The sequence below is a fragment of the Perissodus microlepis genome, chromosome 3 (genome assembly GCF_051167445.1).
Source record: "Perissodus microlepis isolate ML-2025 ecotype Zambia chromosome 3, ASM5116744v1, whole genome shotgun sequence".
NCBI lineage: Eukaryota > Metazoa > Chordata > Actinopteri > Cichliformes > Cichlidae > Perissodus > Perissodus microlepis.
The window spans coordinates 21,282,691-21,308,400 of record NC_140463.1 but is presented as its reverse complement, the minus strand read 5'-3'; the positions used below and the strand labels follow the sequence as shown (position 1 = coordinate 21,308,400).

At 41.1% G+C, this 25,710-nt stretch overlaps 1 protein-coding gene across 1 annotated transcript in view; it reads left to right on the top strand.

Moving 5' to 3' along the window:
• The window catches only part of LOC146390489 (uncharacterized), a 33,894-nt gene extending 16,764 nt beyond the window's left edge, over nucleotides 1-17,130 (top strand). The window contains exons 23-33 of the mRNA XM_084923541.1: nucleotides 1,442-1,521; nucleotides 1,640-1,663; nucleotides 1,872-2,220; nucleotides 2,932-2,985; nucleotides 3,196-5,847; nucleotides 5,937-6,006; nucleotides 12,274-12,384; nucleotides 14,932-15,222; nucleotides 16,132-16,248; nucleotides 16,335-16,456; nucleotides 16,544-17,130. Coding sequence (XP_084779667.1) covers nucleotides 1,442-1,521; nucleotides 1,640-1,663; nucleotides 1,872-2,220; nucleotides 2,932-2,985; nucleotides 3,196-5,847; nucleotides 5,937-6,006; nucleotides 12,274-12,384; nucleotides 14,932-15,222; nucleotides 16,132-16,248; nucleotides 16,335-16,456; nucleotides 16,544-16,618 — 3,945 coding nt within the window. The 3' untranslated portion in view covers nucleotides 16,619-17,130. The remainder of the gene's footprint in view (nucleotides 1-1,441; nucleotides 1,522-1,639; nucleotides 1,664-1,871; nucleotides 2,221-2,931; nucleotides 2,986-3,195; nucleotides 5,848-5,936; nucleotides 6,007-12,273; nucleotides 12,385-14,931; nucleotides 15,223-16,131; nucleotides 16,249-16,334; nucleotides 16,457-16,543) is intronic.
• The last annotated feature ends 8,580 nt before the right edge of the window (nucleotides 17,131-25,710 follow it).

Below are 25,710 nucleotides of genomic sequence, written 5' to 3'. Positions count from 1 at the left end.
AAGTTATTTTTACTTACAACAGAGCTAACATACTACACAGGTCATGAACAAGATTTTTTTTCTAATTTTCATTGTAAGTGGGCTAAAGCAGTTAATTAAAAGTAGTCTAAGATAAATGTAAATGCTGTAATTTGATTATTTTAATAAACCATGTAACTTGGATGGATTTGATGCTGGCGTGACCACAGTGCACACGTCTGCTGTTGCTCACAGTGGTCCAAGGGACCGCTCAGGGAGTTTGTGTGTTCGCTCAGACACATGAAAAATTAGAGGGAACATTGCACTTGATCATTGCAGAATAACAGTCAGTTAGAATTCAGAGAACTTCAGTTTGGCTTTAGCAGTCCTTCTCCTTGTACAAAGTAGAGTATACCTGCTGAATGGTCATTGCTCTTCTACGGCCCTGTCATGAACCAAGCAGCCAGGAACACACAGGCACAAATGTAATCTTCAAAAAATGGGTTTTTATTATACCCCAAAAGGACAAGATGATTACAAAAATTCAAAATTTTTAGTGATCCGAGCCGAAAGAACCGGTTCTCTAAAAAGAGTCGGAAATCCCATCACTACAAACCATTATAACACACCATCTCCTAATATTTTCTCCACACTTTTGAGGCCGCACTGTTAGACACGGCAGATCTTCTTGTGACTGCCATTCAGGAGGAGCTGGACTGCTTATGCAACCTGAGTGAGCTGCACGCACAATTCCACCAACAGTGAAAATCAGAAAAAATTCAATCAGGGAGGATAAAGAGAGCAATAAGTGGTTAACACGGAAAATGAAGACATTAAAAAAGTTTAACTGGTGTAACTTTCTTATACTGTGATGATCAAGTGGTTTTTAAACTGTGTTTTTAAGTTTGTCTTATTTTATTCTGTTTCCAGCTTTAAGCAAGACTTTTAACATTGAGAAACTTTTTAAATGAGTCTGAAGGAGACTTTGTTTTTTTAACACTAGTTCAGCAAGTTTTAATATTCAGACAGTCCCTGCGACAGGCAATCTGAATTTTACATGCCTTTGCAAACACTGGTGAAATGTACCAAGTTCTCAACCAAGTGATAATCTTATGACCTGTTCAGCCTTTCGTCCTGGCCCATCTAGCAGGGAAGATGCCTGCAGTTTGAGGCAGCACTAAGTTATTCTTTTATTGTTTCTTGCTCAGTGGTTTTATTCTTTAATCAAAAACTTTGCAAAAGTATAGACATATGTTTGCGCTTATTTTCCATTTGCAAGTTTGAAACACCAAGATTTTTTTGTTCTTTTAACAAAAAGTTGTACTATCGTACAGGGCAGAAAGAAACTTGCCAGGACCTCTGTCCTGTTACTTTCACAAATTGGGCCTGTAGCGCACCCTTTGAGTACCACTGTGTTGCTCAAATTTCCTCAGGAAGAAAACAATTGTACTGTCACTGATGTAATATCTTTCTGTTTTCTCAGATATGCATTGAGATGGCTGAACCTGGTGGATTAACACAGGTGATGGAGAGCAATGTTGCCAAGGACTATTTATCTTCTTGGTAAGTGTGTCCCACAATCAGAAGTGAGACAAAGAGGAAATTGTGTGTTGTTTTTTTTTTTCTTTAAAGTGTCTTCATGCTTGTCTGACCTTGTGCTTTTTTTCTCTCCTCTTCATAGGAGTAAAGTCGGACGTATTGAGTCGTGAGTATCTTTCATTTTCAGGTTTAGTGGCAGAGTCAAAACAGTCATGATGACTGTTCCCAAAGATGCAAAAAGAGAAGAGTGTGATTTAGACATAAGCAACTCTAGATTAGAAATTTGAAATGGAATTTCTTATTTCACATTAACATTTTGTGACAACAAACCTCTTTTCATAGTAACCTACTGGCATCTTTGCTTTTAAATTCAGTTTGAAGAGCCTGAAACAGCATCTGCAAGACTCGGGTGAGAACACACTTAACCTCGAACTGGAAACCGAGAAGGCCGCAGAATCGACCGCTGTCCCACAGCCAAGTGAGGAAGGCCAGAAAGCAGCAGTGAAGGAAGAGGGGCCACCACAAACTTTGGTCACTGCTCCTGATGCAAACGCCGCCCCCGCCGCTTCTAACACTGCTCCTTCAGCAAAAAGCCCAGTCAAGTCTGAGGAAAAAGACTCAAAACTTCCTCACATCAATGAGGACGTTTTCATGGCCATAACAGCGGCGCTTCGTGAGCATAGACAGGGTCGAGAAAGTAGGGCACAGAGCAAGGAAAGAGAGGTAACACTTTAAATTTCACTGTGTTGTCCCAAAATATCTTAAGACACTAAAAGTCTTATGTTGGAGATCACATATGAGCATTGTATAGTAGTACACTGTTGATTGTTGCGGTAAAGCTGCAGGCTGTATGAATAAATAATGCTGATAATAATAATAATGTATACTTTATTGATCCCCCTGGGGAAATTACTCTCTTTGCATTTGACGCGTTCACTCAGTGAAGCAGTGGGCAGCCACTATGCAGGCGTACCGTGTGTAGGGATGGTACCTTGCTCAGGGTTGCCTCAGGGTACCCGTTGAGTGGATTTGAACCCCCGACCTTCCGTTCATGGGGAAAGTGGTTTCGAAGTCTGTATTTCACATGTGGTAGTAGACTGTCAGTTTACGTCTGCGACACCTGATCAGCCGAAGGCAGAGCAGAGAAGGAGACTACTCACTCCCCATCGTGACAGGCAGAGATACTGTCCACTATACTAATGAGGAAGATACCATTTTTAGATTTGCATTATTTCTGGAACAGATAAATTAAAGCGAAGGTCATCACTACATATAGTCTTATTTATTTTTTGTAAGCTTGTGCATGTCCAATTTTTGGCGTCACCACTCACTAAACACATTTCAGGCTATATTTTAGGTGTTTGTCAAAACCAGCACAGAATAACACGAAATTAATTCAGTTAATTTTTTTTCTTATCTTATCTTCATTTCCAGAGCAAAAGCAGCAGCCCTAGTAGGGCACAGGATGAAGACGCACCAAACGAAAAGGTAAAAGTTCATCAGACCCACGAGGATTTCTCTTGTGGGTGGGCGGCTGGGCTAACTCAAACACTTAATCACACTGAGAAAATTGGTCATGTGGTTACTGATCATATAGGAGGTTTTTGTGGACAGAGGGACATTCATTGATAGTTACACTCTGATTATAGTGTAAGCTGTTTCATGGCTCCACAGACTGTTTTTGGTTTTTCCATCTAGGTTCAAGTTGATAATTTAGAGAAGAAAGTTTCTTCAGAGAGCCGCCCTTTTGGTGAGCCGGATTTCAATGTGGACGACTTTGTCACTGTTGATGAAATTAACGATGACGCGGCAGACGCAGACCCCAATGATGAAAGCGACTCTTCAACTAAGTCCACAAAGAATAAAGAAAGTCAAAGCTCAGCTGCATCTCCTGCTTCCAAACGAACCTCAGCAGGGTCCTCCAAAGACTCCAGCAGCTCAGCCTCTTCCTCATCCAAGCCCACGGAATCTTCTGAGAAAAGCAGTTCAACCTCCTCACTACGAAAAAGTAAAGACTCATTTGAATCCACCAAACCCGAATCCTCTGTGAGTGTCAGTAAGCCTGTTTCCTTTTCTGGTGAGAAAACGCAGCCAAGCAAACCTCCAGACAAATTGTCGCATTCTTCGTCCTCGGGTTATAGGACCCGTTCAAAAATGGCATCAACCGCTGCTGCAGAGCTAACAGAGGAGAGTGCAGCAACAAAGTCTGACCTCAAAGTGTCAGCAAAGGAAAATCAAACTAAAATGGAAACATCATCAGAGACACAGCCACCTGCAGAGGGATTAGGGATGAACAGCCAAACACAAACTCTGGAGACTGAATGTAAGGATGACCCACACAAAGAGTCAAAGAAAAGCAAAGAAAATGGGGAAAAAGACAATGCGGGGAAATATCCACAGGAGGAAGATGATGGTGAAAGTTACCAGATCCTTGATTCGAACGACGAGCCAACAGATGAACAGATAGATGAAGACTCAAACCAAGAGACTAAAACAGAGTCATTAGGGCCTGAGCAAACCCAGAGTTTGCATGAGGGGGAAAGTCAGGTCTTGAACAGCATTGATAATAAAGGCTCAGAGGAGTCCAGTAAAACTGAAACAGATGCTCCTCTCTATGTGATAGACAACGTTAGTGAAGACCAAGCCAGTACAGTCCAAGAGGACAGTCATCTGGTCAAAGATGAAAGTGCCACAGCAAAGCAGCTGTCTGAGGAAAAGATTCAAGAACCAGATGCAGCTGATAAAAAAGAAGGGTTGGATCCAAGCATGAACCAAACTCCAAGGTCCAGTGGAGATGGAAAAGAAATGAATGAGGAGATGCTCTCAGAAAAATCAAGCAAAGCTTCCAAAGCATTTTGCCAAACTCCAAATAATGAAGAACAAGAAAACAGAGGCAGTTCAGCAGATGTTACTAAACAGAAAGCCTCTGAGAAGTTAGATTCAGTCAATGATCACACCAGAGGAGAAGATGACGAGAAGAAACTTAATACTTCGAGCCAGCAGGTATCTAAAGCAGTCACTGAAGGAACTGAAGAAGAGGAAGAAGCTTACCAGGTAATTGATTCTGTGGAAGAAGAGCCACCGACCACAGAGACCGAGGCAGAGGCTGAGAACAAGGAGGAAAAAACCAAGAAAAATGTTGAAGTGGCTAAACGAGCTGAAAGACCAACAAGGAGGGGTAGACCGAGAACAAGAACATCTAAAAGAGAGGAGAAAGACACACAAGAGGAGATGATCTTTGAGGTAGTGGATTCTGTTGAAGATGAATTTGTTCAAGATGTCTCCACCACAGAGAGGCCTGGTAGAAGGAGGTCGGCCAGAGGAAACAAAGAAGATAAAAAGACGCCAACTTCCACAGTTGCATGTATAAAACCCGTCAGGGAAGAGGAATCTACGTCCGAGATCCTAGACTCAGTGGAGGGTAAGGCTGCCATGAACGAACCAACCATCACAACAAGGTCAACCAGAGGAAGAAGAGAAACTAAAGAAGACGTCTCAAAAAAAGACAAGACGCCAACGAGAAGGAGGCCGACACCTGCCAGAGATTCTCAGGAACCAAACAAGGAGGAACCTCAGCAAGTGAAAGAGAGCACACCAACAAAGAAGAGCGAGGAGAATGCCACCTTTACAATAGTAGACCCAGTGCAGGATGAAGTTATTAAGGATGAACAGGCCAAAACTCCGGAAAAAAGAAGAAGGGGAAGACCAAAGAAGGACACTAAAGTAACTAAAAAACAAGCTGCCATGAAGAATGCTGCGTCTAGTAAAGTGGCTGATGAGGAGGAGGCCATTTATCAGATTGTTGACTCGGTTGAGGATGAGACGGCTGACAACGAGCCTTTGAAAGACCAGAGTACAGAAGAGCCAACAGTGCCTAAAGACGATAAAGACTCAGCATCGCCAAACAATGCAGATGATGAGGAGGTGGTCGATAAAGAGGAGTGTTTGGATCACACTGCTGAGGTTAGTGATGCTCTATCTACTGAAGAAGGGTCTGGTACAGCAACGAAGGAAGAGAAGCCAAAAACAGATACTAAAGAGGCCACTGGGTCCCAAAGTGAGGCTGCTGCACCAGAAGAAAAAACAAATCTGGAGGAAGACACCCTGGAGCTGGTCACTCTGGATGAGGTGGGAGCAGATGATGCTGGGGAGGAAAGAGCAGTGGAGGAAAGAGCAGTGGAGGGTCAGGACTGGTGCAGGGAGATCACCAAGGGAGAACCTGCAGAGCTCATCACTCTGGATGAGATTGTTGAAAAAGATGAGGAGGAGGGGGAAAAGGCAGAGGAAAGCACAGTGGAGCCCTGCCCACCAACACAGGAGAGCCAATCGGTGGAGGCCGCAGACATAGAGGTAATGTTGAGATTAATTTGAGCATCTTTGTTTCCTCTTTAGTAAAAACAGAAAACTCGATGGTCGTGATTTCGTGTCTTTGTTTTTAGACTTTTGCGACAGCAGCTGAGGAAGAAGAGAAGACATCAGGATCTGCTAAACGCAAACATGATGAAACAGGTCAGTTTCATTCTCCATCCATCCATTTTTTTAACTGCTTGTTCGAGTTCGGGTCGTGGGGGCAGTCGGAAGTTCAGACTTCCCTCATAGTCTCATTGCTGGATCTGCCCCGGGGCCTCCTCCCAATAGGACATCCCCAAACCACAGCACCTAGGAGTTGCCCAGGAGGCATCCTAGTCACACACTTAAACCACCCTACAGTGTTTGATTTGCACGGTCAGATTTTGTGGAGGAGAAGCGAATGTGTACAGCATAGTTTTTGTTGGCAGGGCTCTAGAGTGCGTCACAAATGTGACCAAATTTTTCAATGGTGTGACTAAAATAAACCTTAGGTCACACCATTGCGACCAGCTGTTCGAGTAACAAAAAAAAAAAAAATCTCTGAAAGTCCAGATATTCCTGTAGTCCTTAGTGCATGTTTGACAGTGCAGGCGGATAGAGAGAGTTGAGTATCTTGAATAAAGCGATATTGATTCATTAAATCCTGAATAGAGTTTTAAATATAAATGTATTTTGCCAGAAACACCAGAATCTCAGGTTAAAGCTCACAAAACTATTTCAACAACCACCAAACAGCAAATGAGAGAGCAGGTAAACGGATTCCACACAAAGATGTAAACACAGAGCGGACCCGACACATCAGAATCAGCTTTCTCTTTCTCAGCTTTCTCACCCAACGGCCTGTACACGGATACACCGTCGGGGCTGAAAGCCGACAGCTCACTGATTCTGATGCGTTGGTGGGTCCGTGTCTTTTTTTTTTCTTGATTCTGAGTAGCAGGTTTTGTCTCTCTCAGACCAAAATTCACTGATCCAGCAGCAAAAGAAGCAGCAAACTGCGCTTCACATTTGATAAACATCGTCATGAATTCCCTCCGACATTAGGGCTGTTTGATATAATGATGTATATCGGATGACAATATAAAAACGTCTATCGTTTCATTTTACGCTATCGTTTGTTTTGTGGTGTCACAAAATAAACTGTTTAAGGCAATATTCTTTCATCGTTTTGATGGTCACTGTAGTGGCTATATTAATTTCTTAAAGTTCTCTCTTTCTCTTATATTTAATATAACCACACTACGGACGGACAAGCGCCTGTTTTTATGCGTTGTGGTTAGCAACAACAATGGTAACACCATCCCGTGTCCGCTTGTTTATGTTCCACATAAACCTTTCACAATAAAGCTCAAGATCCTGTTTAGACTTTTCAAAATAAACTGAATCACGTGAAAGAGCAGATTATTTACGGATGAGACGTAAAAAAGAGCCGCCAGGTGCTAAAAAATAAACCTTAGACTCAAACGTTAGAACAGGCTTTTCCCCGCAGCACGCCGTGTAATAAATACAAATAAAACGGCGGCCGTTACAACTTATGTCTAAAAATGTATAGTTTCATGCATCGGTTAAAACACTCGACTCCAGCTACATAACGCGCAGCTGGAAACACTTCCCGCAAGTCGAGCTGCCCGAGATTCACAGAATTTAAAGAAAATGTTACATTTTTGTGATTTATATCGTTTTCAGGACGATAGAATTCTTATATCGGGATATGAGATTTTGGTCATATCGCACAGCCCTATCTGACATTGGCTGTTTTGCTTCCACCACGATAAAAATCACACTTCATGCACAGCTCACTCTCTCACTTTTCCGTCTCAAATCTCTGTTTTCTGCATTATTCATTTGCTCATTACCCACCAGTCTACCGTTGTTTACAGCGCTGTCGGTCGCCGCCTATTTTTTTTTTTTTATACCTCAAATGACCTCGAACAAGAAAGCCTGTTCTGCTGTTCAGTACTGAAGAAATGTAAACTTTTTAAAATTATGCAAAATTGCAGAATATTTTTAAGGTTATCTGCTATAAAAAGCCAGGCCAGGAAAATTTCCTTCATGTCATAGAAATCAGTGATGATACCCAGCCCTAGTGAGTAGCCTAGGCCCAACAGAAGTGGATGTAGCTGTGGGTAATGAGAAAAGATGAAAAGAACTACTGATAACTTTTTTGTTAAGTCCTGATCCGTCTGAAATTCATAGCCAGTGCTCTGACACAGAGCCATCAACCTCTGAACGCTGAAAAAGCACAATGTATCCAGAAAACACATTATATGTCGTGATGAATGCACTGCGCAAGTGTCCCCTCTCGCTACTGCCTTTCGGCGGCAGGCAGCAGCAAACAGGTCATCAGAGGAGGCTGATGTGATGATCAAGTTTAATATTGTCTACAATATTGCCAAAGAGTGCCAACGCATTTTAAGCACAAGCACAAGATTGTTAGTTAATCATTTACAAATCAATATTGTCTTTATGGACATCAATTTTCCCCCCAAAACTATACTTCAGCAATGAGCAGGGGAGTGTTGGAAGGAAATCGATTGCAAAACAATAACCAATATGCACATACAGGTAGAAATCTACAGGACTACATTTCCAAAATAAGAAATCCTTGGCTAAAGGCCACACTAGGTGTTTGGAAAATGGTGGTAAAAGAAAATAAGCTGCAGAAGAATATAAAAATATTAAAATGGTGTGCATATGATTCGGAATTTACACCAAATCATGTAGACCCTAGTTTTAAAAACTGGATAGGTAAAGGAATTACATTGATATGCGGTATTGTAAAGGAAGATGAAATTGTGAGTTTCCAAACTTTAAAGCAAACATTTCATTTACAGGGAGTGCAGAATTATTAGGCAAGTTGTATTTTTGAGGAATAATTTTATTATTGAACAACAACCATGTTCTCAATGAACCCAAAAAACTCATTAATATCAAAGCTGAATGTTTTTGGAAGTAGTTTTTAGTTTGTTTTTAGTTTTAGCTATTTTAGGGGGATATCTGTGTGTGCAGGTGACTATTACTGTGCATAATTATTAGGCAACTTAACAAAAAACAAATATATACCCATGTCAATTATTTATTTTTACCAGTGAAACCAATATAACATCTCCACATTCACAAATATACATTTCTGACATTCAAAAACAAAACAAAAACAAATCAGCGACCAATATAGCCACCTTTCTTTGCAAGGACACTCAAAAGCCTGCCATCCATGGATTCTGTCAGTGTTTTGATCTGTTCACCATCAACATTGCGTGCAGCAGCAACCACAGCCTCCCAGACACTGTTCAGAGAGGTGTACTGTTTTCCCTCCTTGTAAATCTCACATTTGATGATGGACCACAGGTTCTCAATGGGGTTCAGATCAGGTGAACAAGGAGGCCATGTCATTAGTTTTTCTTCTTTTATACCCTTTCTTGCCAGCCACGCTGTGGAGTACTTGGACGCGTGTGATGGAGCATTGTCCTGCATGAAAATTATGTTTTTCTTGAAGGATGCAGACTTCTTCCTGTACCACTGCTTGAAGAAGGTGTCTTCCAGAAACTGGCAGTAGGACTGGGAGTTGAGCTTGACTCCATCCTCAACCCGAAAAGGCCCCACAAGCTCATCTTTGATGATACCAGCCCAAACCAGTACTCCACCTCCACCTTGCTGGCGTCTGAGTCGGACTGGAGCTCTCTGCCCTTTACCAATCCAGCCACGGGCCCATCCATCTGGCCCATCAAGACTCACTCTCATTTCATCAGTCCATAAAACCTTAGAAAAACCAGTCTTGAGATATTTCTTGGCCCAGTCTTGACGTTTCAGCTTGTGTGTCTTGTTCAGTGGTGGTCGTCTTTCAGCCTTTCTTACCTTGGCCATGTCTCTGAGTATTGCACACCTTGTGCTTTTGGGCACTCCAGTGATGTTGCAGCTCTGAAATATGGCCAAACTGGTGGCAAGTGGCATCTTGGCAGCTGCACGCTTGACTTTTCTCAGTTCATGGGCAGTTATTTTGCGCCTTGGTTTTTCCACACGCTTCTTGCGACCCTGTTGACTATTTTGAATGAAACGCTTGATTGTTCGATGATCACGCTTCAGAAGCTTTGCAATTTTGAGACTGCTGCATCCCTCTGCAAGATATCTCACTATTTTTGACTTTTCTGAGCCTGTCAAGTCCTTCTTTTGACCCATTTTGCCAAAGGAAAGGACGTTGCCTAATAATTATGCACACCTGATATACGGTGTTGATGTCATTAGACCACACCCCTTCTCATTACAGAGATGCACATCACCTAATATGCTTAATTGGTAGTAGGCTTTCGAGCCTATACAGCTTGGAGTAAGACAACATGCATGAAGAGGATGATGTGGACAAAATACTCATTTGCCTAATAATTCTGCACTCCCTGTAGAAAACCAAAACCACTATAGATACTTACTGTTAAGAAACTTTTATACTCGAAACATTAAAAACCAAATACCCACTACAGCGAGGCCATTTATCCAACTCTTTTTAAATGCTCATAAGTCAGAAATTAAGAAAGGTGTAATCTCACAAATATACAAAAGTCTTCATGATCTCAGCAATTATTCAACCAAGTATATAAAAGAAAGATGGGAGAAAGAGGGAGGTCAGGTGATTACAGAAGAGGAATGGCAAAACATTTGTTCTTTTCATTGGAGAAGAACAAAATCACATATTTGGAAGTTCTGCTAGAAAAGTTTTGCTTGTTTTTTCATTACCCCAGCTTTAAAGGCGCATTATGATGATGGAAGTTGTGAATGTTGGAGGAACTGTGGCTACGAAACAGCACACCACTACCATATAATTTGGGATTGTAAGAATATTAAGAATTACTGGATAGAAGTCCATAAAGTGATGCAAAACATATTTAGTACATATTTACACTTTGATTTCAAATCCATATTTTTAGAATACATACCCTCAGACATAAAGGGTATAGATAAATACTTACTTTGTGTGCTGCTAGCTGCAAATAAAAAGGCACTGACCAAAAGGATCCACCAACATTAAACAGCTGTATTGATGTAACTTTGGAGATTCATAATATGGAAAAGATTACTTATTTTAGTGAATTTTGAGTATGAGAAATATGTAAAACACTGGGGAAAATGGCTCCACTGTGTGAGTTCCATAAGGCCAGATATCATTGATATTCATCACTGAAGGAATGGTTGTTTAAATATTTGCTTATTTTGTTTGTTTTTTATAATAATGTACTAATCTGCTACTTAGTGTGTTGGCTTTTCAATTGCCCTCTCTCTGGATGTATATAGTTACAAACTGTATCTAGTGGTATTTGATTAAAGCATTTATTCAATATATTCCGTATATAGTTTCAGTTAGGTTGTTACACATATGAGAGTGGCTTCTGTCTGGTAAGAGGTCATGAGTTTAGTTGGCGAGGGGAGACAGAGTGCATTTGAGGTCGAGACACACACACACACACACACACACACATAGTAGGTAGACTCATTTCTAGGTAAGAGTTCAGGCCTAGTTTGCAAGCTTGTAACTGCATTTTGTGCCTGCATAAGTGACAGTTTGTTGTAGGACGTGCGTCTGATGTTCCAGAGATAAGTGAGAGCAAGAAGATCTACAGGAAGCACCTGACGTGGAGACGGAGACAATATTCTTTTCAAATGTGTCAAAAGTCATTAACAGAACATTTGTGGTTTTGAAACTCATGCATGTGTTGTATCTGCTTGACGCAAGAGGGGGCGTAATAATACCTTGATGCTATAAAACAACTGCTTGTGTATTGTTAGGAGGAGATCTATGCTGATTGTGTGACAGCGTTCATCTTCCCACGCGTGTGTTCATTAAAATCATTGTTTGACCTAACCCTCCTGGACCAGTGTTGTGTTGTACCCCTCCTCAATATCTGAAACCGTACACATGTTTCTTTGTTTGTGTGTTTTGTTTTTTTCCTTTTCTTTCTCTGTTTTTTCATACCTGCATGAAGGAAAAGTACTTGAAGTGATGGCGGTCATCCAGACTACTTAGAACAAAGGAAGTCTTAGAACAAAGGAAGCCATCAAATACTGTACATTTTATTTTATGCATAACTTCAATAAACACTTAAATAAAAAAAACAAAAAAAGTGTACATGTCAAACTGCAGTGTTAAGTGAGGCGGTTGAAAAATTTGGGTGCGCCTAACTAAGGTAGTCATCTACCTTGCTGAGAATTGTCTCATTCAACTCGTTCAACTTCAACAAAATAAATATTTAGGTTTATCCTATATCATCCCTTAGGAGAAACAGGAAACTTTATGCTTGACAGAAATATTGCTTTATTTAAATGGAGATTTTCCCACATCGCCCTGTTAGAAGACAGCATTTAACTTGGGTATATTTCAACACGAAATGAAAGTTTTTACTGCCAATACTGCCTGTGACCTCTGATTTCTTGTTTTAGAGGAGAGTTTCAATTTTGTGATGGTGGACGAGGTGGGAGAGACTGTGGAGAAGGAGGCGGTAATTACCAGGACAAGAGGTCGACCCAGGAAGAGAACCAGGCAGACCCCGGGTCAGTGTTGGGAAGGTTACTTTTAAAATGTATTCCACTACAGATTACATAATACATGCACCAAAATGTAGTTTGTAATGTATTCTGTTAAGTTGCTCAGTGTGAGTAACGTATTCTGAATACTTTGGACTACTTAATATACGGTCATGCTTTTCACAACTACATGAATGTAGCAATCACATCCTGCAAATTCCTGTTTGTTTTTGGCTTGTAAGCCCAAATCTCCTTGAATAGACAATATATTTACTGTAGGGGAGAAAAGACTTATGTTAACATAAGATAAGATGTTTGCTCGGTGGCGAGTAGCCTTCAGTAATAGTAATAAGTCACGTAGATACTGAAGTGGCACATAACCCAGGTAGCTACCACAACTAAAACAAGGTAGTTGCAGCAGGCTAACGTTAGTTTTTAAAAAAGAACTTCCAGATGTTTCTTTAGGTTGGAGCCTTTAGACCAGGGGTGTCAAACTCAATTGCACAGGGGGCCAAACGTCAAGGCACACTTTAGGTCGCTGGCCAAACAAGATAAACATTTATTGAACACACTAAAACAATGTTTTTTAAACATAAATATGAATTAAAAACAGACAGGAATATTATTCCAGATTAAATAAACTTAAAAAAAATAAACTTTAATTTTAAATATTTTGCTCTCCATAAAAACATATCCTGTCAAAATTCTGCAAGTTAGAAATATGAACATGTTGCCAAAACCCCCAGAAAAAATAAATGAAAGCATACACAAGGTTGGAGCCGCATGTAGACGGAGCTGGGGCATTGCTTCAGGAATGGAACTAATAACCCGAGGGCCATTCAGTGTCGTAATTTTCCTTGAGTACTCTCCCATTGGAATGCAGCTCCATCTGAATCTGCACAGGTGCAGTTTCCACGTCCGCTGACTTGGTTCAACATTACTTGGCAACAGGGAAAGTGAGGCAGGTTGCACTGGTGCATTTGTGACAGCGTCACTTGAAATGCCTTCACCGCATCATACATGCCCTGTCCATGAACTGACAGATTTCCTTGCTGAGCTCAAAAACTCTATTGAGAACTTTTCCCCAACTCAGCCAACGGACCTCTGTATGATGAGGAATGTCGGCAAACTCTGAATCTATTTCCCACATAAAAGACTGAAATTGACGGTGATTTAAACTTTTAGTTCGGATAAAATTTACGGTTTGCGTTACGGTGATCATTACATGCTCCATTTTTAAGACTTTACCACACAGCGTTTCCTGGTGCATGATGCAGTGATATGCTGTTAATTCACCGGTACATTTCTCCTCCTGCATCTTTACTCGCATCCTGCTGATTAGTCCGCTCTTTTCACCGCACAGCACCGGCGCTCCATCTGTTGTAAGTCCAACAAGTTTGTCCCAGGGCAGTTTCATGTCGGTTACACTTTGACATACGTTTCTCCTCAGGCTCACATTTGCCAAAATCTGCGTTTTGTCTGGACACAAGACGTTGCACACCTTCATCATGCAGCTCTTCAGAGTGCAGGGCTGATTTGGCTCCTCTGCTACAATAAAACTTGCTTTCACAACAGCTTCACTTTGTGATTTTGCTCTGGTGAAAAAAGTCTGCTGAAATGTCAGATTCTTCTTTAGACTTCTACTTTCTGTAGTTTCTTCTCTGCATTTAGGTTTTTCAGCTTATCCTGACGTTTTGTCTCGTAGTGCCGTCTTAAATTAAATTCCTTAATTACAGCCACGTTAGCTCCACTAATAAGACACACGGGTTTACCAGCATGTCTGTAAACATATATTCAGTCTCCCACCGCCGGTGCTGAAAGGCTCTGCTTTCAGAATCAACTTTTCTCTTTGCCATTGTGAGGAGCTAGCTTCGTAATAACAGAAGTTTGACTTGATTGATGTGCGAATGTTCCCAGCTAGCCTAGCGTTGGGCAAGGAGCCTACAGCGCTGCATTTTGGGATCTGTAGTTTGTGTGTTATTAGCGCCTCATATCACCGGGCCATGCATAACAATAACAATAAATCTATATAAAATGATCTCGCGGGCCGGACATAAATGTACGCTGGGCCAGATGTGGCCCGCGGGCCTTGAGTTTGACACATGTGCTTTAGACACCGAAAGCAGCTTGTTTGTTGGCAGAGTTTGCATTGCACTTTCAGATTTCACCCATCCCTTTGTTCTTTAAATATGAAGTGGTGTTGGAATTTTTCAAGTAAGAAATGTATTCCTGCCCATGCACTGCTGCTTCTCTTGTGCTGGCTCCAGGTCGTGTAACTGACGCAACCAACATACACAGGACACTTACATTAGACCCTCTTATTGTGTGTTTTGTTTGGGTTTCCAGCAATGTACCAAAAGTAGAGAGGGCCTAACATATGAAACGTTTAATCCATTTATTTCAATAAATTATCACCTATTTAAGCGGTAACTATAATGGAATACAGTTACTCATATTTTGTATTTTAAATACGTAACATCCGTACATATATTCTCCAGTGGCTGGCATCTGGGATAAAGTCGTGTCAGAGCTCTGAGACATGAAGCTTAATTAATCTGTTGTTTCCTCCCACAGTGAGAAAATCTGCTAGAGGGAAACCAGAAAGCACAAAAGATGAGACGGAAGAGGAGGAAACAACAGAACCACTGCTTCCAGCTTCTGTTAATCCCACTTTATCACAGGACCGAGACTCATCTGCGCCGCCAGGTGACGGCCAGGCGGAGAACCAGAGGACCGAAGAGGAAGCAGAGACCCAGCCTAATGCTGCACCTGCCCCTGCTGGACAGCAGCCAGAGTCTAAGTGTCCAGATAAGGAGACAGAGGAGGGAGAGGAGAAGGATGCATGGAGCACGGTTGGCATTAAAGGTACAAAGAGCTGCTTTAAATCAACAAAATACATTACTCTGATAGCGAAAACACAGTAAACTGAATATAAAAAGAAAAATTGTATAGCCTGCTACTGTTAGCCTACTACTACCTTGTGGTGGTGGTAATATGTTTTGTGGTTGGTGCTAAGGGCCCCAGTGTGTGCCAAGAATATATCCCACACCATCATCAGCCTGAAATTTTGATACAAAGCAGGATGGATCCAAGCTTTCTGACCCTGCCATCCTAATGTCACAGCAGAAATTGAGACTTTTTTATTTTACAGCGTTGCTGATCCTGTGTGAATTGTACCCTCAGTTTTACGTTCTTAGCTTAGAGAAGTGGAACCCAGTGTGGTCTTCTGCTGTTGCAGCTCATCTGCTTCAATGTTGGATGTGCTGTGTGTTCAGAGATACTCCTCTGCATACCTTGGTTGTAATAGGTGTTTATTTCAGTTATTACATTCTCATCTGAACTCAAAAGTGCATTTTCTTCCAGTGAACTGCTGCTCATTTTGTCTTTCAGACGATTTTGTGTAAACCCTAGAGATGCTTCTTTGGGAAAATCCCATCAGTGAAATGCTAAGATTAGCAAACATGCCACATTTAAGTCCACTAAATTACTTTTCTTCTTCATTCTGATGCTCAGTTTGAATTTCAGCAGGTCATCTGACCATGTCTACATACCTAGATCACTGAGTTGCTGCCATGTGATTGGCCGATTAGAGATTTACATTAATGAGCAGTCAAACAAGTGTACCTAATAAAGTGGCTGATAAACATTTCACCTTTTCAAATAAATCAAAAATCATTTGTTTAATTACTTAAGTTATAATTTAATATTTTATAAACCCGGTGGCTCCTGCAGCAGATTTGTTGATGATTAACGTGTCGCTCTTTCCATTTTCAGTTGTGGGTAAACGCAGGAGGGAGCTTGTCGGACCTGAGGCAAAGCGATCTCGCTCTCAGTCTCTGTGTGTTGTAGCAGACTTCAGACTGCCTCAGTTCAACCCCAATAGCCCCCTCGGTGAGACACACACATAAACACACACGCACGCGATTCAAATGCTGTGTTAACACTTGTCTAATTTTCCTGTTTCTACTCCTCTGCAGGTCAGGAGTTTGTGATCCCAAAATCAGGATTTTTCTGTAACATCTGCTCTGTTTTCTACCTGAATGAGAAGACCGCCAAGGAACTCCACTGCTGCAGCCAGAAACATTACAGCAACCTGCAGGTACGCATGCGCACACACCATTCAGTACACAAAATCACACTCTTGGCCTAATGATGTTTGGTTTCTCACTTTTCTGTTTTTTTGTAGAAATATTATGAGAAACGTCGACAAAGAGCTTCAAAAACATCATCTCAGATGTCTCAAGGCTCCGTTTCTGACTGATGGACCTGATCTACTGATTATTTTAACACATCACTGTGGAGAACAAGCCAATGTTTTTGATCCTACTAGTTCAGAAACTAAACTAATCGCCATGTGACACATTTTGTTGTAAATGATATGTCTTCATTCATGAATTGTCTCGCAGCCTTTCAGTTAATGCTTCTGTTTTTGTTTGTACAGGCTGGTGAAGAGCACCATTTTAAAATTTTGTTATTATTTTATCTTTTATGTGAAAATATTATTGAAAAATTAATTAATTTAGTTAACAGGTCATCAGGAGGTACCTGACAGGTGTTGATAGTTTATTAAATCTTTTTTTTTTTTTTTCTTTGGTCATTTAGATTTTTGGCTTCAGTTTCTTTAGAAGAAAAGGGTCCATCAACCTGAGTGTGTCTCACATTTTCCAAACTCACTGGCTCAAGTTTGAAGCTGAACAAACGACCAAATTCGGTCAGAAGCTGTGAGGTTCAAAATGAGAAAGCTGAACTCTTGATAAGAAAGGTTTAAGAGAATTTTAAGTGTCTGTGTCGTTGTTTTCATTCTTTAACCCATTTTAACATTGAGACAGTAATATTATACATACCACATTTCATTACATGGCAAATCAGTGTGCTTAACGGAGAAGAACACATAATCTTGGTTTACGATGCCTAATGGAAAACGGCAAAATATAATTTCAAAAAAACAATGTCACCTTACTGCCACTAGAGGTCAGTAAATAAAGCCCAGAGTTTGTTTGAGGTTGGTTGAAGGCACTGAGGTGTAAATACACTGTGTGCGGAGGTGGAGCAGTGCCTTGTGAGAACAACACGTCTGCTTAACCTCCTCTCATAGTAGGTGTGGGGCTGGAGATGAGAGTGGGAAAGCATCAAGAAAGATTTAATGTTTTTGAAACAGAGACACTATGAAAGTGGCATTAAATCTACCAAAATATTGGCGTGGAAATTGAAAAAAAAGACAGCGGAAAATACAATTTATAAAATTAGGGACCCAAGTACAAAAGTGATAAAAAATAAATTAAATGAAATACAGGAAGCCTTTGAAAGATTCTATAAAACCCTATACTCTGAAGCCCCTGGCGGGACTGAAGCTCAGATTGATAGTTTCCTGAACCCTCTAGACTTACTGACTTTAGATGAAGAACAAAATCAAACAATGATAATGAACATCACTGAAGAAGAATTAAAAGCTGCAATTAATAGGCTTAAATTAAGTAAATCACCAGGACCAGATGGTTACACGGCAGAGTGGTATAAAGAATTTAAAAAGGAACTGATACCTGTTTTACTGCCTACATTGAATTGGGTTTTGAAAAAGGCACAAATGCCCCCAAGCTGGAAGGAGGCAATTATCTCAGTTATACCAAAAGAAGGCAAAGATAAAACGGAATGTGGATCTTTCAGGCCAATCTCCGTTCTTAATGTGGACTATAAACTTTTCACATCTATCATGGCCAAACGGCTAGAAGAGTGATATGTAACGACCAAACGGGTTTCATACATCAACGCCAAACACAGGACAATATACGAAAGACACTACATATTATGGACCATATACAAAAACATAAAATCAAAGCAATTGTGATGAGTGTAGACGCTGAAAAAGCCTTTGATTCCGTCAACTGGAAGTTCCTTTACAGGGTATTATATAAATTTGGCTTTCATGATACGATTATTAAAACTATACAAGCACTATATGACAATCCTACAGCCAGGATTAAAATTAATGGATGCCTATCTAACAGTTTTACCCTAAAAAGGGGCACTAGACAGGGCTGTGCATGGTCACCGTTACTTTTCGCATTATACTTGGAACCACTAGCTCAATTCATTAGGCAAAACGAAGACATTAAGGGAATTTTTATTAAAGGGACGCAATATAAACTGGCTTGCTGAGGTGTAAATACACTGTGTGCGGAGGTGGAGCAGTGCCTTGTGAGAACAACACGTCTGCTTAACCTCCTCTCATAGTAGGTGTGGGGCTGGAGATGAGAGTGGGAAAGCACTCAGCAATGAGCCTGAGAGGAAGCACTCCACAACCGGACACAAAGACCCCAAAACACAAACAGGACAAGTAGACCATCAGTGGTACATTTATTTAAAATAAATCAGTCCTCTCATCAGAGTATATGATTCTTTCTCACGCACCTTTGTTTTGTGTCACCCTGTTCTTTCATCTTTGCTGACACAGAATTCCTGACTATCTTTCTGGTGTGCTATAATTTTATTATTTTTATATAAGATAAGATAACCGTTATTAGTTCCACACGTGGGAAATTTGTTTCGTTACAGCCGAAACTGGACAGTGCAATGTTACAGCAGCGAAAATTAAGAAAAAATACTGGAATATATGATAATAAGAATAAGATACTGTGCACAGTAAAACAGAATAAAATACAATTTAGTCAGAAAAAGAGAATTGCACTTTGTGTTATTGCACGTGTGGATTTGTGTGTTTGGTCAGCTGCGAAGTCTTTGTTGTGGAGTCTGACAGCAGTAGGAAGGAAAGACCGGCAAAATCTCTCCATCCCGCATCATGGGTGCCAGAGCCTGCCACTGAAGGAGCTGCTCAGTGCTGTCAGAGTCTCCTGCATGGGGTGGGAGATGCTGTCCAACAGGGATGACAGCTTAGCCTCCATTCTCCTGTCACTCACTGTTAGAGAATTGTGGATCAATATGGTTGTCATTGTGCAAGATGATTAGATCTTTAGCAAGAATGCTCACCTCTCTTTTCTACACACTGGTTCGTTAAAAGGTTACGCCATACATGGGGTGACTAGGGACATCAGTGAAAGGTCACAGTGATATGTGGTGTAGCAGAAAATGTCACACACACACATCACAGGCGTACATGTTCACATGTGAGTGTCTTAACTGTCATATGATTAATGAGATGTTTGTGTAACTACTGTTGTTGATAAAAGGACTGTGAGGGGAGGCCGAATTCAGAGTTGGCTGAGTTCGGGTGAAGAGCTTACAACTCTAGACCCGACCGGACTTCCCTTGCAAGTAAAAACCGATGGAGCTCTGAGTGTCTTGCTTCGTTCACAGTAACAGGCCACTGAGACAGCGAGGTCTGCAAGTTTAGACCTAACACTCACCATCTCCACTGGGTCCAGAGGGCATCCTAGAACAGAGCTGGCCCTCCAGATCAGCCTGTTCTCTTCCTGTCCCCAGCAGAGATGCTGCCGCCCCCGCAGACAACACCGTAGCAGATGGCCTAGGCCAGGGGTCAGCAACCTTTAACACCCAAAGAGCCACTTGGACCCGGTTTCCACGCAAAAGAAAACACTGGGAGCCGCAAATACTTTTTGAAATCTAAAATGAAGATAACACTGTATATATTGTTTGTTTTTTTTACCTTTATGCTTTGTGTGAACAACTAAAGTAAGTAAGTAAAGTTTATTTATTAAGCGCTTTTCACAGACAGTCAGTCACAAAGCGCAGTACACAAATATTAAATTAAACAATACAATCAATAGACATTATACACAATGTAAAAGATCAAATGTAAAGAATGTAAACAATATAAAATACGCAGATCAACAAAAGGCTTGTTTGAAAAGAAAAGTTTTTAACTGCTTTTTAAAAGAATCCACAGAGCAACAAAGGTGTGTTGCTTATGAAATCCATGAAGTGCTACAGAGAAAATTACATTTTATTTATGTAATTAACACATTTTGAACTCTTAAAGAAATATAACCAAAGGAAAGACACCCAGCTGAACTAAAATGATCCATGTAGCAAACAAAAACTGTTGTGAGCCGCCACCCTCATATCGCCTTTGGGCTTTTGGAGCCTTGACCTGACTTTTAAAAAGTAATTGGAAAAAAAGCACTATGCTGCTAAAAAAAATTATAGATGTTTGCAAAATTCTGCCTAAATATGTATTTTACCTGGTTAATGTGTGTGGCGGGGCGTGGTCTGCAGTGCCGCTGCATGGGAGTCGGACGCACCTGAGCCGCACCCGCAATCACGCCTCGCCGCCTTAAAGTCTGTGCTCTCTCTGCTGTTGTGTTGTCGGGCTGTGAGCTAAAAAGCTACAGCCGGCTGTATGCGTACAGCAACCGTGTGTGAAAAGTGGTCAATAAAGAGATGCTGAAAAGCATGTTCATGGAAACATCGTCGGGTTTGCCGTGATATGTTTACAATAAGACTTATGGTCCCGAACCTCTGCGCACAGCGTCTGAAAATCGGGGCTTTCATCTTTACGGAGGACTAAGCAGTCATCATTCAATATATTAAAATTTTATGAATAAAAGGGGAACTTGTGATATTATTACTTGTGATTGCATTAGTATTATAATTATTTGGCAGAAAGCTTATTTCAGGGAGAATCATACCTTATTTCCCCCCTTTCCCATGCTTCCTTTTCGCAAACTTACTCATGTCTCACAGTCACAACATAAATTATATTTTTATAATGCAAAATTAATCTGTGCAGCATTGGTGATGGGGTGTAAAAGTAATTTCACATATTAAAATTCAGGCTGTGTTATAGTGGTAAAAAAAGATATGATAGATCATCATCAAGGACATTTATATATGAGTTGTTTTCCTATGGAAATAGCGCCACCGTGTGAAAAATTAATTATAGTACACTTATCCTGCGGCCACAATAAGCCATCACAGAGAAAGATGTAGTGAAACTTCCAATAACACACTCAATAAAAAATTTAGAACTCACAGTTGTATTTTTCTAAAAAGTAAACAAATTTTAAAAAAGAAAAACAAGTGCTAATTCCTTATAATAATAATAATAATAATAATAATAATAATATGATGCACGGAATGCATCATGTTAGTGGAATTACGACAGTATCTTGAAAGTTGTCGTTTCCCTTCGTGCTTTTATTTTGGAGGCAGACCATTGAAACGGAAATCGTTGCGCTGGGTCACGTGGTTAGCGTTTCCTTTCCGTTAGCAAAGCTGTAGATTGCAAGAAGTTCTTCGTGAGGATTCATTTGAGTACATCAGGACAAACGGATTCCACACATATAAAGCACGGTATGTACCCCGAGTTGTTGTAAAAAAAAAAAAATCCCAAACAAACCTGCAAGCGATCAGCTTTTCCTTACAGCCGCTGTTTGTCGACTTGTGGTAGTTTGTAAGCGGGCCTGCAGGAGGTTGCAGTGCTCCTCGGTAGCTGCATACATTGCCTTGCCCTTTTTGCCTCCTCGTGGCTGGACTGGTGGATTATGGTCTCGCCTCATATCTCACTGCTGCACGGATTTTGCGCAATCCAACTTAACTCAGTGGCACGACTGTCGTTATCCCACGTATCCCCACAGCCACCGTTTTCCTTTATTTTCATTGCAAGCTAGTTAGGTGGGAAAACCCAGGGGAACAGCCACACTACACATTTTAAATGCATTCATAAAAGGCAGCATTTACAACAAATACTGACAACATGAATTCTACTGATTGAGAAAAACAACCACTTGTCCTTCACTTATGATAAGCCCCCACTCCACTCCACAGACCTGGCTTGTATTAAAGTTTTCTCTCCTTTAGTGATGCATGTTCAGGGCTCGCAAAATTTCAAAATCCCTGGTAGCCCTTCGGGCAGGGACTCTTCAGTTTTTGGTAGCCCAAAATAAATTTAAGTAGCCCGAATAAAAAAGAGAGCAATTTTTTGATTGAAGTTTTGTTTCCTGTTTTGTTTCCTTTACAATATTATACATTAAAGTATAATATTGTAACGGAAACAAAACATTAATCAAAAAATTGTTGAAACACAAATTACAACATTGTATAAAAATTACAATCATCAACTCAAATACTTGGTTCTAATTGAACAAAAATTTCTATGAATCAGTCTGTGTCAGATCCTGAATTTGAAATTTCCGCTGAAGTCACGAGTAAGAGGCAAGTGGAACCAAGATCTAGGACATTTGCTTTTTGAAGTTTGCAAAGACTGCTAAATTTTGCCAGCGGTAGTTCACTCTTTGCAACATAGTACACTGTTCTAAACAGATTTTTCAGGTTTATTTTTAGTATGTTATTTGCAATTGGTTTGTTCTGGGAAAGATATTGCAGACTGAGCAATAATGCATTTCTTGCATTTCTTATGGGTTCTAATGGGGGCCTTTCTTAAAATTACTGGTCCCAGTAACAAAGGTGCTTGTCGACTCAGAAATCGAGGGAAAACCAACAACACACCCGGCAGAACATTATGTTATTTACACGGGTGCACATAAGTGGTCCTCATGTGAGCATTCGCTGTCAAAATAAAAGACGCGCACCAGATAAGAAGTTGCAGCGCGCGTTTGCGTCCATATAAAAGGCACTGTTTTTGTCCGCTAGAGTGGGATTTTCACGGCACATTCCGCACCACATCTCTGTGCGTTCATCATTTGTTTGAAGCCAGCTCACCTCCTGCAACCACTTTTCCGAGAATACGCGCTTCTTTTGTGGTTCGGACTCCTTCTGACATTTCTTTGGAGGTGGAGGAACACCAAAGTAATTGCTTAAAGGAGCTTGCTTCTTCGACATCTTTAAGAGTTCTAAACAAATGTCTGTCCTCCTCCAGAAAATCCTATGTATGCAAATACGCGTTGCAACTTCTTATCTTGTGCGCGTTTTTTATTTTGGCAGCGAATGCGCACCTGCGGACCACTTATGTGCACCCCTGGTTATATAGCTTGTCATATTGCAGCCACAGAAATTCTTTTGTCCATGAAACCATAAAGCTGCACTTTCTTTTTGTCTTATAGTCTGATTTGCCATAACTTTTCCGTTTTGTGGTAAGCTTTTCTTTGGCTGTCACTTCTTCACCCTGGCATGTCTTATTTGGCTCAGCAAAACTAAAATATATATCCTGCTGCTTTTACACACGCACTCACATAACGCTCAGCGATTCTCTGCGCGATCAACCTCTCATATGTTTAAGCTTGCTGCGGGAGATTTCACTTGTCATGTTTGCATAGTAAGCTAACGACTGATAAGACGATGTCAGAGGAATTGGTGCGCAAATGATCGTCACTCACCAATCAGTGCTGACGCTCTCTATACACAGTTCGCGCGATTGCAAAGTGAAAGCAAAAAACAAGCGCAAATTCTGGCTCACCGATGCCAATGACATAATTACCCAGCTACATTTCCGAAAGAATGCAAAAGCATTGACATATATTTTTCCTTCCTATGATAGCCCGACGGGCAGGGCAGAGAAAGATTTTGGTAGCCCGACTGGAAAAATCGCTAGCCCCGGGACGTTGGGCTAGCGATTTTGCGAGCCCTGACGTTAATCCCGCTCTTAAGACTCATCCCAGACGTGATGGTATTGGTTATCAGTGGCCTGGCATTAGACATTAAGACAGTTGGATGCTCAGACTATGGAAAAGATCGCCTGTCATTAACCTGCTCCCATGCATGTGCAGTGAGCAAAAATCACTTATCCACTGCTGCAGGTGCTTACATAAAGGCAGTGTAAAGATGGCTGCAATGTAGGGTAGGCTGACTAAATCCTTGTCTAAAACTACAGATGTCATTAAGGCCTGCACAATAAATCGAAAATTTATTGTCATCGCGATATCAGCCTGCGCCATGGGCCCATCGCAAAAGACGACGTAAACTGCGATAATTGGGTACCTTAAAATGTTTACACACGTGCTTTAAAGAATTTACCAATCAAAGAAACCCCTTTATACATTTGACCAGTCGAATAGAGCCCTTCACGGCATTAACCAATCAAATGGATTAGAGGCCCGCCTCCTACGCAGGTGGGGAGCAAACAACGCTGCAGCAACGAGTCAGAGTTGTAAAGGCTGAGAGCGAGACGCATGACGAGAACGCTACTGACTATGAACTCGTGCCTAAAAAAAATAGTACCTCGCTTATTTGGAGGTACTTTGGATTTGATAAAGACGAAGTTCTCCAAACACAGGTACTCTGCAAAACTTGCCGAACACTCGTGGCAACCACCAGAGGAAACATGACTAATCTCCACCATCATCTTCAATACAACCACAGAGAACTGTTTGAAGAGTTCCAGAAAGACAGGGCTAGCCAAACAAAGGTTGCTAATGTTAAGACAAAGAGCACCGCAGTCCAACAGCCGTCTCTGTATCAGAGTTTTTCAAGTGGAACTCCTTATGAGAAAACGTCAAAGCGCTACAAAGAAATAACAGAGGCCATTACACATTTTTTGACAAAGACATGATGCCTATAAATACAGTTAGCAGAGAGGGCTTCACCACCTTTATGTCTGATACATAAAGTGGACCGGAGATACCGCATCCCCTCACGAAACTACTTTTCCCATGTCGCCATACCACAAATGTACGAAACATGCCGCAAGACCGTCATGTTTGAACTGAGCCAAGCTGAAAACTACGCAAGCACTACAGTAAAGTGAGCGATCGTGGCTCAAGAGTTGGGAGTTCGCCTTGTAATTGGAAGGTTGCCGGTTCGAGCACCGGCTTGGACAGTCTCGGTCGTTGTGTCCTTGGGCAAGACACTTCACCCGTTGCCTGCTGGTGGTGGTCAGAGGGCCCGGTGGCGCCAGTGTCCGGCAGCCTCGCCTCTGTCAGTGCGCCCCAGGGTGGCTGTGGCTACAATGTAGCTTGCCATCACCAGTGTGTGAATGTGTGTGTGAATGGGTGGATGACAGGTTGTGTAAAGCGCTTTGGGGTTCTTAGGGACTAGAAAAGCGCTATACAAATACAGGCCATTTACCATTTAAAGTTTCCTCTCCAGTTTTGACTTACATCATAACTACTTGGTGAGTTGTAAAATGATGAACAACTGCATTGAGATAATTTGCAGTATAATTTAAGTTATTTAAAACTAATTCTAGAGACCAGGAAGGATGTCTTTCAGAATTCAAGCCTCAGAAATTTTTTTATGGGGGCAATGTTTCAATGTTAAAGTGCACTTTGTTGTTACACTGCTAATACAGCAGCTTTCTTTAAATAAAACTGTTGCAGTAAAACGGAAATTATGTATTTGGTTTTTTTTTTATATTTATTTTATCGCAAGTCATATCGTTATTGCAGTATTGATCACAATTATCGCACATCGCAGGTTTTCCTAATATTGTGCAGCCCTAATGTCATTAACAACTAATCATGTTGTGTTCAGCTGAGCTGTTGG